The sequence below is a fragment of the Triturus cristatus genome, chromosome 8, assembly GCF_964204655.1.
Source record: "Triturus cristatus chromosome 8, aTriCri1.1, whole genome shotgun sequence".
Classification (NCBI taxonomy): Eukaryota; Metazoa; Chordata; class Amphibia; order Caudata; family Salamandridae; genus Triturus; species Triturus cristatus.
The window spans coordinates 1,616,513,865-1,616,529,672 of NC_140591.1; the positions used below are offsets into that span (position 1 = coordinate 1,616,513,865).

Genomic DNA, 15,808 nt, shown 5'->3' on the forward strand with positions numbered 1-15,808 from the left:
GGTTGCCCCAGGGTGACATGCTTCATCATAGGGGTCCTCCCAGACATCTACTGTCTGGGGCGTGCTACAACTTAATGAAATACGCCGGAGCACTTTTTATATTTTTTCAACTATGTGTAGTGATGTGTTGTGCAGTGCTGTGTGGAGTGAAAAGTGAAATTAATTCAATAAAAATTACCTGGATAGTGAGCCCTAATTTTATTCCGCTCCTATCCGGTAAATGTACTTAAAAATGGGGCTAGTAATAGAGTACAGTAACGTTATGTGTGCCTGTCCCTAATTACTTGGTCGACATGTTTCGTGGTTACCCCAACCACTTCCTCAGGACCATACAAGGACCAGCCTTGCGTGTACCACTCCATGTTTTTACAGACAAACAACTAATTTGTAGTGTTTTTATACCATTGGTCTTTTAAAAATACATACGATTCCCATGTTTATCAGGATTTCTTAGATGTACTGGGTCGTAGTTTCTGTATGAAAATACAATGACATATAAGGATTAGTTACACACCCAAGTCCACAGATTGATGTGGACCAGGGATCTTAATAACTTTACATTTCTTTTACATGTCAGAAAAACCTTGTATTTCTTGAAAAGTAAAAGTGCATATTTAATAAGTGCTTTTGGTGAATAAAGTGAAAAACACATAGACATATACACACATATATACAAAACACATGGTTACGGTAGGTTGCATCAATAAAACCTACTTTAATGGAGGTGTAATTCTACTCCATAGTGTTGCTGGGGCAGAGAGGCTCTAGACATCTAGGACATGATATAAGAATGTAAGTTAAGCGCAAGTGGATCTTACTAATAGATGCCAGAGAATCAATCATAAAGATTCGTCAAAGTATTTTGCTTCTTCTTCAACTTACTTGTCTAGATGGCACCGTCAGCTTTTAAATCTATGAGCTCCCAGGAACACCGCATATTGTTGTGTCCCTGTCGGTGCTCGCTTTTATATGTTTCTAGTGGCGGGAAAATTAGAAAACAATTCTCAGGTGTGGCCGCCCGAGTGGTATTGGGCGCCATCTTACAATGGTGAATCGACATGCACTTCTTGATTGTGACACAATGAAGTTTGTATATTACCAACGACCTAAGAACATAAAATGTAGTTCTTAAAGACTTGTTGTAGTGTATTTCAAGATCATCATGGTTGTACTCAACCCAAAACCATGTTTGTACTTGTCAGCCGGAAAAGAGTGAAAAAATGATTATTCATTCGTTCGAGTGGTTTTTAGGGCGCCGTCTTGGAGTGGTAAATGGGTCATTCTTTTTAGTGGCTAGTGGCTACTAACGCACGAAGATATTCGTAAATGTGAATTTCTTTTTAGAATGAGTTTTTATACCCTGATTATTACTGATAAAAATGTTACAAACATAATTCTTGTGCTAACTAAGTAGAATATGCGACAGAGGTTGTACTTGTCAGCCGAGTAATTTTTAGGCGCCATCTTGGAGTGGTGAACTGCTCATTCTATTTAATGGCTAGTGGCACTTAACATACGATGATATTCGTAAACATGAATTTCATTTTAGAATGAGTTTACATGGACAGGTAATTAGATATACTGTTCCGGTGGTTTGACAGTTTGTGAAACTTCTTAGGTCCCAGGTTGCCCCTGTATTGAAAGTGAACCTCGTGGTTTTCTTGGTTAGATGGCAGACACTACAATTACCACATGGATGATGGCCTTCAGGGAGATTGCTTCTCTGCTGGCTGACTTGTTGAGTCAATGGGCGTGTATGTACCAGAATATCCTTTAGGTTTTTACTCCTTTTATGTGAAAACATTGGTAACGGTATGTTAAGACCACTGCTGTTGAGGGTAGACCAGTGTTTCTTCACCAATTTCTTTACTTGGTCCGACATTGTGTTGTACGTTGTTATGCAAATGGGACGTTTAGGTTGTTCTGATATTTCTTTTTCATATGTCTCCAACAATGCTTCTCTGTTGTTGTTGCCTGCCCTCTTTTGTGCTTGTCTTATGATAGATCTTGGATATCTTCTTGTTTCAGTTTCATTGACAAATCTTTTGCTTGTTCAACATAGTCGGAACAGTTCCGTCTTAGCCTTAGGAATTGTCCATAAGGTAGATTGGATTTCAAATGTCTGGGGTGAAAGCTGTCATATCTGAGGAGGCAGTTCTTTGCAGTAGATTTAAAATGAGTAGTTGTCCGCAAACCTTCACCGGAAACGTGAATGTTAAGGTCAAGGAATATTAGTTCTGATCTATTCATGGTGTGTGTAAATTTTAAAAAACAATCTTGTTCATTAAGCCAGGTGAGGAAGTCCAGTACTTCATTTTCATTTCCTTTCCAGATCATGAGTACATCGTCGATGTACCTCCACCATCCTTGTATTTTACTTCGATGGGGGTTGACGATGTTTAGGATCTTGTTGGTTTCCAGATGGTGAACGTAGAGGCCAGCCACACTTGGAGCAAAGGTGCTTCCCTTGCTGGTACCGTGTTGTTGTTTGAACAAAAGTTGCTCAAACTTAAAGAAATTCTCTTGTAGAGCCAGTTTGCAACAATCTAGTACAAAATGTTGTGGTGTCTTATATGGCCAAGTACTCTGGTATAGAGTATCTTCAAGTATAATCATGGTTTCATTGTGTGGAAGACTCGTATACAAGCTTTCCACATCAAGGGAAACAAGAATGTTTGTGGTTGGATCAAAATCCAATTCATTCAGTAATACCAGGGCTGATTTGGTATCCTTTAGATACGTACTCGTTTTTTGTACAATAGGACGTAAAAAGGCATCTGCAAATTTGGATAATGGTTCTAAGATTGAACCAATACCCGATACAATCGGGCGTCCCGGCGGATTCTGGAATGATTTGTGTATTTTCGGTATAGTATAAAAATACGGAATTACTGGGTTTTTGTTGATCAAAAATGTCCCCTCTTTTGGGGTTATCCAGTCATGGATCAAAGCTTCCTCAACCATGCTTGTGATGTTTACACGTAACCTTTCCGTTGGATCAATCTCAATCTTCTTGTAGTTACGGTCTTCAGTCAGTAATCTCAGACATTCATTTCTATAAGCCTCCGAGTCTTGTATCACTATTCCTCCGCCTTTATCCGCGGGTTTTATGGTGATTGACATGTCATTGGCTAATGTTCTTGTTACTTCTTGTTCATTTTTGGTAGTATTATGGAATACTCTCGATGTTGTAGGATCCAGGTCGTCGAGTTCTCTCAGGACACCCTTTTCAAATGCCAAAAGTTCTACTGGTAGCATTGTAGGTGGAGGCGTAAATGTAGATTTTCTATGTAGGCCTGTGTCTCCTCTTTGAGAATCTTTTGGTGTTTTATCTTTAAAAAATACTTCCAATTTTAATTTCCTAATGAATTCGTTCATTTCGCGAATAAGTGCAAATTTATCCAGCGTAGGAGTAGGTACAAAACCTAGACCTTTTTCCAGGATTTGTGTCTCGACTGTGGATAAGGTTTTTTTAGAGAGATTGACCACGATGCTTGCGGATTGTTCATTGTTCATGATGTTTGCTGATTGGGGAAGCCCATGCTCCTGGTGTTCATTTGTGTCGATGTTAGGGGTTGTGCCCATTGGACGTTGTTCTTTCCTTTTTGGCGTCCTCTTTGTTGTCCTCTGCCTCGGCCTAAAAAAGGCCCTCTTTGACTTTGTCCTTCATTTTGGAACCCTGGATTCCAGAAAGGAAAGGGTTGTGGTTGAAATTGTTGAGGTCCACCTAGAAGCCTGTGCCGACTCAAACACTACAACACCAGTCGAAGTTCTAGGAAAGTTTGGGCTTATTCAGCATGTGAAAAGAGTCACACACTCTGCTGGGCACGTCCTGAAATCGAATTTCACCTCCTTCAACAATATCTCGGTTCACAAATCCATGCCAGTCATCTAGACCGACCACGCTTTCATCAAGTTCACCATTCCCGTCCCTCACCAACACAGAATAATTATGCCCAGGCCAGCCCACCAAGACTGTATCAACATCCCAGAGGAAGATTGGATTAACAAACTCATGAAATGTCAGCCTGAACACAGCAGCCAACCCGACTCCATCACTAACTTCAAAAGCTAGATCACGTCTTGTGCTGACACACTGGCTCTCCTGAAGCCCAATAAAATAACTGGACTACAAGCCTGCTGGTACATGGAGGAATTCAGGGTGACAAAGCACCACTGCAAACAACTGTAGCTGAGATGGCAAAAGAGGTAAGACAGCTTGGACAGGAACACTTTCCAGTCTGCCCTTAGATGCTACCACCAACAGATGCAGGCCACCAAACACTCCATGCTGGCATGCAGCATTGAAGCAAGTACCAGCAGCAGCACAGCGATCTTCTCCGTTGTGAAAGATTTCACCTCAGCAGCGGTCACCTCAGACAACTATATCTGGTGCCACCACCATTAGACCCGCCCACCAAGAATGGGTCAAGGTCTCAGAAGAAGCCTGAACTACCGAACTCCTGGAGCACAAGCCCCAACACAACAGCAACCTCCCTGACTCCATATCCAACCTCAAAGACTGGATCGCCACCTGCGCTAACACCTTGGCTACCCTCAGATCCAATGAAACCACAAGATCGAGACCATAAGCCAGCAGTAGGAGGAGCCATGGAGGAGCTCAGGATAGCCAAGTGCCCCTGCATAAGCTGGAGCGCAGTTAGAGAATAAGCCAGGACAACTTGGACAGGAACACCTCGAAATCCACCCTTACATGCTAACATGAGCTGATCCAAGCCACCAAAAGCTCTACTCTTGCAGACTGTAATAATGCCAGCACCAACAGCAGCAAAGAGAGTTTACCATTATGAAACATTTCACCTCCCCAGCAGCCAGTCCCACCACTATTACCCTTTCACAGGATCTCTTCAACAAGCTCTCATAATTGTTCTGCTTCAAGATCACCACCATATATGACAACTTCAACCCCCAAACCGGATCCAACAGACCTCGTAACACATCTCCCCATTTCATCAAATGAAAGTAGTTGTCCGCATGGCCCTCCAATTCCAAAGATGAAACTGATTCCACCATGCAGTCCATCCATTCAGGTGCCCAATCAGACCCTTGCCCCCTCAAAGCCTTCACCAGCACCAGACTACAACCCATCAGCGAGGCCCTCAGCCCAGTCCCAAACACTTCATCTCATCAGCTACCCTTCCAGGGCACCTGGAAGCATGCCAAACTACTCCCTGTGCTCAAAAAGCTCTCTGCAGACCCCGCGGCACTCACAGATTACACACCCATCTCCTGCTGCCGTACTCAGCCAAAGCCCTGGAGAAACTTATCAACATATTCCTCACCAACTATCTCAGCAGCCACCGACAACTCCTCAACAGCACACGATCCAGCTTCAGACCTACCCACAGCAAGAAAACAGCCAATGACATCCGTTGTACAGCAGTGACATGACTGACCTCATCTTCCCAGACGAACTTCATGACATTCGACACAGTGTCCCACCCCATCGTCATCCGATACCTACAAGAGATCAGAATCCAAGGACCCACTCTACGCTGGATTTTCCCCTTCTTGACTGGAAGAACAGTCAGTCAGCCTAGTCCCCTACTCTTTGGATGCCCACAATCTAATCTGTGGCATTCCACAAGGGTCCTCGATCAGCCTGATCCTCTTAAATGCTGCCATGATCCCTCTAGAAGGCATAATCCGCACCTACGGCATCACCTCCTATTGTATGTCCTATCCAATGAAACCCAACTCATACTCTCCCTCTTGGATAAGAGCAGGTTTGCCAACTGCATGACTAAACTAGCATACTGCTGAGACCAATTCTCTCAAACTCAACTACAATGCAGCAGTAGTCTTGATCTTTTGAAGAACCCACAACTGTGGGACTCCACCAAGTGGCCGATGGAACTCGGACCCACACACATTCTCACCCTCCACACCAAGAACCTTGGAATTATCATTGACAGCCAACTCAACATGACCATTCAAGGCAATGCTGGCACTGCCTCCTGCTTCCACATCCTGGACATACTAATATAAATCTTCAAATGGCCAGATCTAATTTCACAAACCATACAGACACCTCGAATAGGTCAGACTCCTACTTGCACACATCTCACGCATACACAGAACCAGGACCGACGGTCAGGCCTACTTCTACGTCACTCCCAAAGCATGGGAAGACTTGCAGTCACACATGAGAGCAGCCTCTGCAATTTGTGAGTTCTGCCAGAAGCTGACGACATAGCTCTTCAAACAGATCCCTAGCCAGCGTCGGCCTGGCTAGACTAGCATCTGCAACAGTGGCGGTATACCCTTTCAGGGGATAGTGCACTTTACAAATACACATAACATAACAATGATGTGGAGGATGACACACACTTTCATGAAACTTCACTGCATGGATATTCAGCCAAGAAAGGAAGTAGCGGTGGCACGAGTGGTGCTCCGGAACCCGTTTCCTCACGGTGACCATTAGTTCCACCTTCCACTGCTTACGGTGCTGCTTTGCTCATCTTAATTCAAGCATGCACATCTATGAAAGAGCCAATGCTGGTGGATGAAAAAGGTTACTTACCTGTAACTTCGGGTTTCCAGCATTGGTGTCTTTCATAGATTTGCCTGAGACCCACCCACCTACGTTTTCATGAGCCCAGCTTGATCAATTGCACACTGGGACGGGCTATAAAATCTGGCAGGTGGAAACCTCTGTCAGAGGAAGAGTTGTCGGTAGAGGGGGCTGATTGGCTCATGCTTGGGCCACGTCTAATGATGTGGATGGACTGTCGGAAGTCTAGGTCTTTATCAGTGTTGTTGAGTGTAATGTTATGTTGCCATGTTCACATTGAATACTGGGGGTTCCCAGCCAGATGATGTGGAAATGTTTAAACTTTGGAATCTATGATCGATGCCAGATGTTTCCTTCCATTTTCCTGCAAAGGCTGCTCTTTACTGTGGAACGCAAGGCAGGGGTTTTACAACATAGTGCTGGCGGACTTTAAAGCAGGGGTTCCAGATAGATAACAGGCATGGAATGGCTCGTGTACAAATGACCTGGGGGAGCGTTCTCTCTCTGGAGTGGGCAACGATGTTATCCTGAAATGTTTATTCGGTCCAACTGGACTTTTGTTTTCTTCCAGTGTATATGGCAGCTGCAAGCCCACTAGACGTGCTTCATGTTGAGTATATGTTGCTCACCTGAAGGACACAAGATTGTCCCTGACATACTGTGTACCCTAGGTGTTAGTGGTGGCAACTCCCCAGTATTTCATTTGCTGAATAATAGAAAATGATTGAATGATTAAATAAATAAGTGCCAGTGCCCACAGTATAAACACCGCAGGCCAATATCACAGCTGCTGGAGAAGTAGCCAGGTATCTTGGGTTGAAGCATCACCAGCGCTTTGCCCCCTCACCTCCCGAAACTACACCCAGGTGGTATCCGCTCCCAATTAAAGCTCATGGGTACATAGGGCTGGGCTTGCAGTCAGTCAGCAGAGCAGACATGCCTAAGGTGGCACAGAAGAGCCACCACCCTGCCAAATAAGCACCCATGGAATAAAGCCGAAAACCGATGTCATACTGCGCAACACATCTAAAGGCACTTTGGCTCAGGCGTAGGTCAGATCCGGATAGTGCTACAGTAAATGAAAAGATGACAGTCTCCAGAAATAGGTGCTCAGGAGTGGATCAGGATAGTGTAAGAGCAAATAAAAACCACCTGGTCTCCCCAAGCAAATGCGGGTTTTGCCAACCGAAAACCACCAACACAAAATAAGAACTACAACTTCCCCTCACCCATCCTTGGGGAAACTGCAGTTGAAATTAAAGTTCAGGGTACAGGAGTGGCAGAGGGCGAGGGACTGGTGGCCAAGATGGAGGAGCCAATCTACAGAGCAAGGCGCTGTTCTCATAAACATGCGAAGATCTGGGGCGCCTGGTAGGACTATTCGGGGTTGTCGGTGGGTGTGAGACTCTATGAATTATCATATGTAGTTTATGGACATAGTGGGTCTGTTCTGTCTTATTGTTCTCTGGGATGATATGCAGTGCTCCATTGCATGGGAATGGGTGAGGTCCTCTGACAAGTTATTTTACCATGCCAAGAAATTCAATTAAGTTTGTCATAAAAATAAGTTTGGGGTACAAGCTCTGTTGCATGTGGGAGGAGAGAGAGATAGAATGGGGGAAGGTACGGGGAGGAGGAGATGAAGAGGGTCCCAGTTCACGTAGGCTGTAGGTTGTACTGTATCTTTGACTGTTGAGGTATTTTAGCAGATTGCTAGCTGTCTAGAATTCTCCCCATTGCTTGTGGGTCGCTGGCAAACTGAGACTTGATACCTTTTATCATGGCTGGCACTTGGTTCTCATGACCAGGTATTGTAGACACTGTCATTGTGAAATAATAGAGACCTAAGGACTTTCTAAGGTAGCCATAAAAGGTAATAGACCCCCGTGGCCCTCACCGATATTGTGCATTGTGGAACCCTAATGCTTCTGGCCACACCTTGGACCCAGAATGTCTGGTGCCTTTTGCTGTGCGAATTATTAAGGTATTAAGATACCTAAAGACCTATCCTTTTTAAAAGCAATGCCTCTGGCAGGATATTGAGTTTATTGTGGTTGATGATAGTGTCATAGAATACTTTCCAAACCTACTCCTCTTGGAGTAATCATTGACTGTGCAACTCACCCCTTGGAGAGCTAACTATAGAAAGGGAATAACTCTATCTAGAGTACAATTGTACCTACGGTTCTTGGACTTCGACTGTAGGAAGAAATCACACCAAGAAGCAAGAAACTCCTGGTAACTGTACCCAGTATTATTTCTTGCCAAAGCAGATGCACGAAGACATTGAGCACACGGAGTAGCGTGCTATTCCGCCAAAAAAGCGGTTCAACACCCCATCAGGGGTAACAAGCGCTATATAAATGCAAACCTCTTTCCCTCTTCTATCCTTCTGCTATACTTCTGAATCCAAATAACTGACTTACATATCCACCACTCAAATGACTTTCATATTTCACTATACTAATTCAACACTAATCCTTTATGGGGGCCCGAGTAGCGTGCTACTCGCCAAAGAAGTGCTTCAAATCCCCATCAGGGATAGCAAGCGCTATATAAATGCAAACCTCTTTCCCTCTTCTATCCTTCTGCTATACTTCTGATTCCAAATAACTGACTAACCTATCCACCACTCAAATTACTTTCATATTTCACTATACTAATTCAACACTAATCCTTTATGGGTTCCGGTGTAGTGTCCTACGCGCCGAAAAAGTGCTTTGTTGCCTCGTCAGGGGTAGTAAGCGCTATATAAATGCGATTACAATACAAATCGTTTTTCATAGAGGGTAATATTGTCTGTCCAGTGGCCTCACACAGGATGAACTACCGGCTTTTTAGTCTTCAAGGCCACAGCTAGCAATGCCACTGGCTGTTTCACACCTGAGCTGAAAGCATTACAGCAGCCAGCAATGTTACTTTTGGCAATAGCGATACCACCAGTGTCATAACAGAACTACTGCCACCAATGCAATGCCTTCGACTCATGGCTCAATGGTCTGCCGCCATCATTGGTGGTCCATGCGGGTTTATCCAGGGAAACCTCTTACTGTAACATTAAGCCTCACAAAGGCTTACATTTGGGATTTAACATATATATTCCTAGGGTTTTTTGGGTGGTTGAGTCTGTTGTAGTGTTTTAGGCCTGATATAGTGAGGTTTCAGTGTTCAGCATCCTGAGATACAGATGGAGCGCTCCTCCTGACTCTTTCACTTTTCTCCTTGACCAGAATGAAGAAAGCTGTATCCCGGATGGACGAGGTCAAAGAAGAGGTTGAGAGATACAGGACAGAAGTTGCAGAACTCACTGAAAAGCAGCAGAAGGCAGCTGAGGTACAAACAACACAAACATTACCCCTGCGAAGAGCGCCTCACCACCTGACAGAGAATGTTCAGACTCACATATTGGTGGTGGTTGATTTGCTGGCCAAGTCAATTTTTGCATGTAACTCCTCAAGTGGTACAAATCCATCCTTTTTATTACCCCTTGACTGAGAGGATTCTAGGAATATTAGTTGTATGAATAACTGTGTGTGTGGCACACACTGCAAACACAGTGCAAACTACCACCCTGCAAACACAGTGCGAACCATATGGGTCTTGGTGGAAACTGTGACCTGTTTTTCAATGACGGATGCCTCCTTTTTCTGACATTTATGGTTCTGAAGTTGGGAGCCAGGCACACAAGTTTATCAGAACTCTTTAAAACAGAAACACAAATGTTCCAAAATCCAATTTACAAAGGTAAAAGAGCAGCAACCAGGAGACAGCCATTCTTTGGTTATACATAAATAAAACACTGAGAAAAGAAAACATGCACTGCACATTAACCTAAAAACAAAAGAAAAGAAAGAAACTCACCATATGCTAAAACATAGGAACACCAGAAAAACACAATGTATCACCTTTGCAAAATCTCAAGTATTAGCTGCTTTTGCATCTAGTCATCTGTAACTGCCATCATTTTGTAGTTCTCAAGTAAGGTGACAAAGTGTTGGCACTAACCTCCTTTTGTGTGAAACATTCAATCCTAAACTGAAGCCAGGTCAGCAGAGACAGCAAGTGTGAGTGCAGCAGTGGAGGGCTGGTGTGGTCGGATTTCACAGAGCCCGACAGCAGTCTAGCTGCAGAACGAGGCCCGCCGACATCGGCAGAAGGGTGGATGAAGGTAGACCATCCAAGTTACCAGGATCAAGACAGGAAACTGCACCTCTTGAAGGAAGGTGTGAAGGTCGGAAAGGTATAGAATGCTTCAAATGCAGGAGGGAGTTGGTAGTCATAGCCCGTCGTTGCACTCCGAAACATAGCGGAAGAGGTGCCTGAAAGGGGTGGATTATACCTTCACCAGCAAACCCCTGCTTCCAGGAATGACTAGAAGTGAAGCATGGATGTCTCGGTCTCATGAGTAAGTGATTCAGCATCCAGCGCTTCTGGCTTCCAGCACTTGTGTCACTGGGACATCCTGGCTTAGTTCCTAATGTCCCAGTCACAGGCGGGTCTCTACATGCGCCTCATTATTTCCAACTCTATCCTAACACCATTGATAGAAAGCACATCAAGTGGGGCACATCTTCCATCATGGAGATGGTGAATTTAGATTACATTTCCATGGTGTAACTCTCAGGCACGTGGTTGTGAGGTGCAGAGGAGTAAATGGGGCCTTTAATCAGACGTTACCTTAGGCTATAGGTAGGCGCCTCGCTGAAAGGGAAAGGGAGGCTCAGCCTGGGAACGCACTTGTCCCTCTCTGAGTCAAAAAATAAGGTTTATCTAGAACGGCATCACATCCTCCAGTACTGTATGAATCTTGAGTCTAAGCCTTTCTTCGGGTGGATACCATCATGACATGTTTACCATCAAAATGCCAAGACTTACTATCAACATGCCAGGGCCATCATTTGAGAAAGGGTGCACACCATCATGCCATGGATGCCCCAAATATGCCAAGACGTAAGCAGTATATCAGTGTTTTAGCTAGAATGAACAGCGTGATGCCATGTATGACCCCAGGATGCCATACATACAGTAGTGTCATCAATATGCCAGGGCCAGCATTTTGCCATCGGTGGGCATCATCATGTCATGAAGGGCCCTACAGTCTCAAGAACTGCTTTAAATATGTAAGTGCTAGAACACCAAAACACACACATATTCACAATATTCACATGCACACAAACATCACAGCATTCAAGAGATGCTTTCTGTGCCTAGCTCCCACTGGCGGCTTGCATGGGCCTACTCAAGCGCATTCATCTGGATCACTTCCTCCGGTGCTCGTGCATCATGAACTGCTCGCAAGGCTCCTGGTCGGTTTTCTTGTGTCTTTGGAGGTCTGTTGTGCTACATACCATGTGATTGACAGTGCAGGGTTTGATGGGGCCCTATACTGTCAATTCCACTGTTAGGTGTAACAATGAACCTGCCATCCCGGTGCCTCATCAGAGAGCTTTGCCTGATTGCTGGTTTGCAAACCCTCAAGCATAGCTTTACCGGTCAGCGCTCTGCGCAATGAATGCATCTTTGGATGAGCCTAATGGCTTTCCCAATCTGACATATGGAATTTACATTTTTTTCTACTTTTAGTTTTGGATTGATGGAGACAAAACAAAATAGGAAGGGCAACGCCGAAACACTCTACCAATCAAGCCGCCACTGGGAAGGATTACTAATACTAATGGATATGGAATAAAGAGACCTTGGGCCACATGTACGAAAGGTTTTAGTGGTTGCAAACAGAGAATCTGGCCTTTTGTGACCGCTAAAGAGAATTTGGCATGTGCTAACCATATTTTGTGACTCGGTAACCTATTACCAACTCGCAAAATATGGTTGGCAAGTTGGTATTAGGCAGTGGCGTGTCAAGGGCATCCCTTCCTAATAGCGAGTCACAGGTGGATGTATGAATGTTTTGCGACCGGAATGTGGTCACAAAACCTTCGCAGTTTACCACCTACTTCAAGTAGGTGGTAAGCCAGTTGCAAACAGGAAGGGGTCCCTAAGGGACCCCTTCCCCTTTGGGAATGGTTGCAAAAGAGTAGGCAGTGGGCCCATGGAACACTGACTATCCTTAAAAAATGAAACAAACGTTTATTTTTTATTTTTGAAATGCATCCCGTTTTCCTTTAAGGAAAACGGGTAGCATTTAAAAAAACCATTGCTTTATTTAAAAACAAGCACTGACATGACTTGTTTTTAGCAATTTCCAATGGGTCACAAGTTGTGACATACCTCATGAATATTGATGAGGTAGGTCAATTGCGACCCCATTAAGAATTGCTAAATGTTTCTGAGACACATTAGTAAGTCGCATTTTGCAACTTCCTAATTGTGAGTCTCACAAAGTCGCTATTAGGAACTCGCAAACTCTGGCGGTCGTACATGTGGCCCCTTGACTTAAGTACCACAGCCTGCACTCCAAAAGCCACTGCTTACATTGCCCCCTGCATGATTTATCTAGGTCTTTTCTAACAGCTCCAATTTGAATTACATTTTGAGTGAGGTTAGAGTACCAAAAAATAAAGTAAGTTAGAGAGGATGTATAGCAGATCAATTTAAGATTTGTTATAACTTGAAGGTTCTTTAAACAAATACTAATATAGCATTAGCATTTCTGACAAAAACCTTGTCTATTGGGTACATGAGTTGGCACTTGTCAATTCCGCTCTTCAAGAGAATTAAATATAAGGGGCAGCAGTGCCCTGTATGTTTGTATTTTGGAAACGTACGTTTTTCAAAATCTTAGACAAGTTTGAAAGACTTTTAGCAGTGCCCCCTTCTCTTGTGCATGCAATCTGCTATTATAAATCACTAGACTAAAAGCTTTGTTGGATGTCAGCAGCTGATTCAAGGTACTCTAGGGAATCAGTCCAGGGCCCCTCAAATATATATTGGCTCAAATTGGCCAGGCGTAATATGCCACAATACATATTCCTGAGGAAATCTCCTGTTAACCACTAGACCACTTTGAATAGAAGATCAGCATATGAAATTGTGAAAAGCAATAAATAAGAGAAGTAGAACAACATTCTAAGTACTATAAAACAAATAAATTATAAGGAGAACACAACCAGTTAATACAAGTTCTTTTGTTTTTTCTGTATTCAGAATACATAAACCACCTGATTCAGAAAGGCACCTGTGAATGTTCAGAAGTGCTTCTTAGATCAAGGCACTGCAGCCAATAATGACTGCGAACCTTAGCCAATGACAACCAGCCGTGTATGCACATACATGTCTAAGCTTAACACGTTTATTTTAGGAACACCACAGAAGCCTTGTCTTTACATTGCGGAGAATCGTAGTTTGCATCTTTTTTTCTTTATAATTATAAAATATTTTTGCATTTTTCACACATTTGCTCACACTTTCCCCCACACTTGCACGTGATCCTTAGAAGAGCAGGTAGGTGTGGGGAATCATTCTAAATGTTTATTAGTAACCCCAGAGTTATGATGTTTTGAGTGTTCATCTCACTTGCACTGCATAGTCCTGAGGCAATGCACCTACTGCTCCTCTGGGTGGAATGGACGCATTAAAACCCCCTTACGTTGTGGAGTGTCCACTCTTGGAAGTAACAGCGCTGCAAACTGACATGGCTTTGCAAATGAGCTCAAAGCTTTGAATGCACAGCTTGACTCTTTTGAAGGATGAGCAACATGCCAGAAACAAAACCTCAAGGAGAGCTCCAGTGACCCCTGAAAATCTGAGATCCTCTCAAGGTTAATGACTTAATATAATTTTGACACATATAAATAATGTACAGATGACTCCTTGACTCTTTCTACTGCAATGGTAGTTACCAAGATTGCTCACCCGTGGTTCTCTTTCGGCACTCCGTGCGCCGGAACAGTTAGTCAAGTCCTAACATTAGTCTTTCCAGCGGTACCAATGGCAGGATCCACCAGCCCGTCTTCACTATGTGTTGAGGTGTTTCATCTCCTCTTTGTTTCTCTTTCGGCACTCTGTGCGCCGGAACAGTTAGTCAAGTCCTAACATTAGTCTTTCCAGCGGTACCAATGGCAGGATCCACCAGCCCGTCTTCACTATGTGTTGAGGTGTTTCATCTCCTCTTTGTTTCCCTTGATGTAGTGCTGTTGTAGACCTACCTAGCTGCCCTTTAATCAATCATTTAGAGTTCAGTAGCTTCACCTCTATCCTATGTGCTTTTGCTATCATCAGTTATATGTGGCAAATGCAGACGAGTGTCTTGTTGAAAGTAATCTTATTTTTTTTTACAAACTGTATTTACTCAAATATGACAGCAAACTCAGAATATCCGCAAACAGATGGAAGAGGAGAGAGCCGGCCTTGATCGCCTCATCCGTGAATGTCAGTACCGTGAAGCCACGCATGAGCGCCTAGTCTGTCAACTGGAGACACTACAGAGTGAAAGGAAGACATCATTGCACCAAGTGAGAAGCAAGTTTATTTGACAACATTTACAATTGATATCTAGGCAGAAGGAGAACTGAGGGCCCCATTCACAGAACTAACTTAAGACAAAATCCTAAACTTACTACTTTTGGTATTCACAGAAGTTAGGATTTTGTCTTAAGTATGTCTTAAGACAAACTTAAGACAGACTTAAGACAGACTTAAGACAAACTTAAGACAGACTTAAGACAGACTTAAGACAAACTAAAGACAGACTTAAGACAGACTCAAGACAGACTTAAGTTAGGATTTTGTCTTAAGTTTGTCTTAAGTCTGTCTTAAGTTCGTCTTAAGTCTGTCTTAAGTCTGTCTTAAGTTTGTCTTAAGACAAACTTAAAACAAAATCCTAACTTCTGTGAATACCAAAAGTAGTAAGTTTAGGATTTTGTCTTAAGTTAGTTCTGTGAATCGGCCCCTGAGTGTTGGTAAGGAGGACTTTGGAGCAGAGAGCAGACCTCAAGACCTTGACACTAATCTCTGTTTTGTTCTAGATTGCACAGGAGTACTATGCGATTGCCGGAAAGCTGACCGTCTATGATATCGAAGAGATCAGAAGTTATCGGGCACCACCTTTCCCCGTGATCTTAGTAACAGATGTGCTCTGTATGATGTTTGGCCGAGACCCGGGCTGGGAGAGTGCAAAGTTACTGATTGGAAAGGAGAATTTTTATGAGGTGAGATCATTACAGTCAGTTCAGTACTTTGATATTCTTGCTACCAATGAAGTTAAACCAAGGTGGAGTTCTATTCTATTTATTTATATATTGGGAGTTTTATATAGAACAAAGTAGACTGTGAGGGGTGACACAGTGGTACGCTTGAGGACAAGTTACAGGT

General features: G+C 43.5%; 1 protein-coding gene across 1 annotated transcript in view; it reads left to right on the forward strand.

The window, feature by feature from the left end:
- DNHD1 (dynein heavy chain domain 1) overlaps positions 1-15,808 on the forward strand; it is an 856,151-nt gene that overhangs the window by 473,862 nt on the left and 366,481 nt on the right. Inside the window, exons 29-31 of the mRNA XM_085623548.1 lie at positions 9,769-9,871; positions 14,800-14,949; positions 15,463-15,645. Of these exons, the coding sequence (XP_085479674.1) occupies positions 9,769-9,871; positions 14,800-14,949; positions 15,463-15,645 (436 nt within the window). The remainder of the gene's footprint in view (positions 1-9,768; positions 9,872-14,799; positions 14,950-15,462; positions 15,646-15,808) is intronic.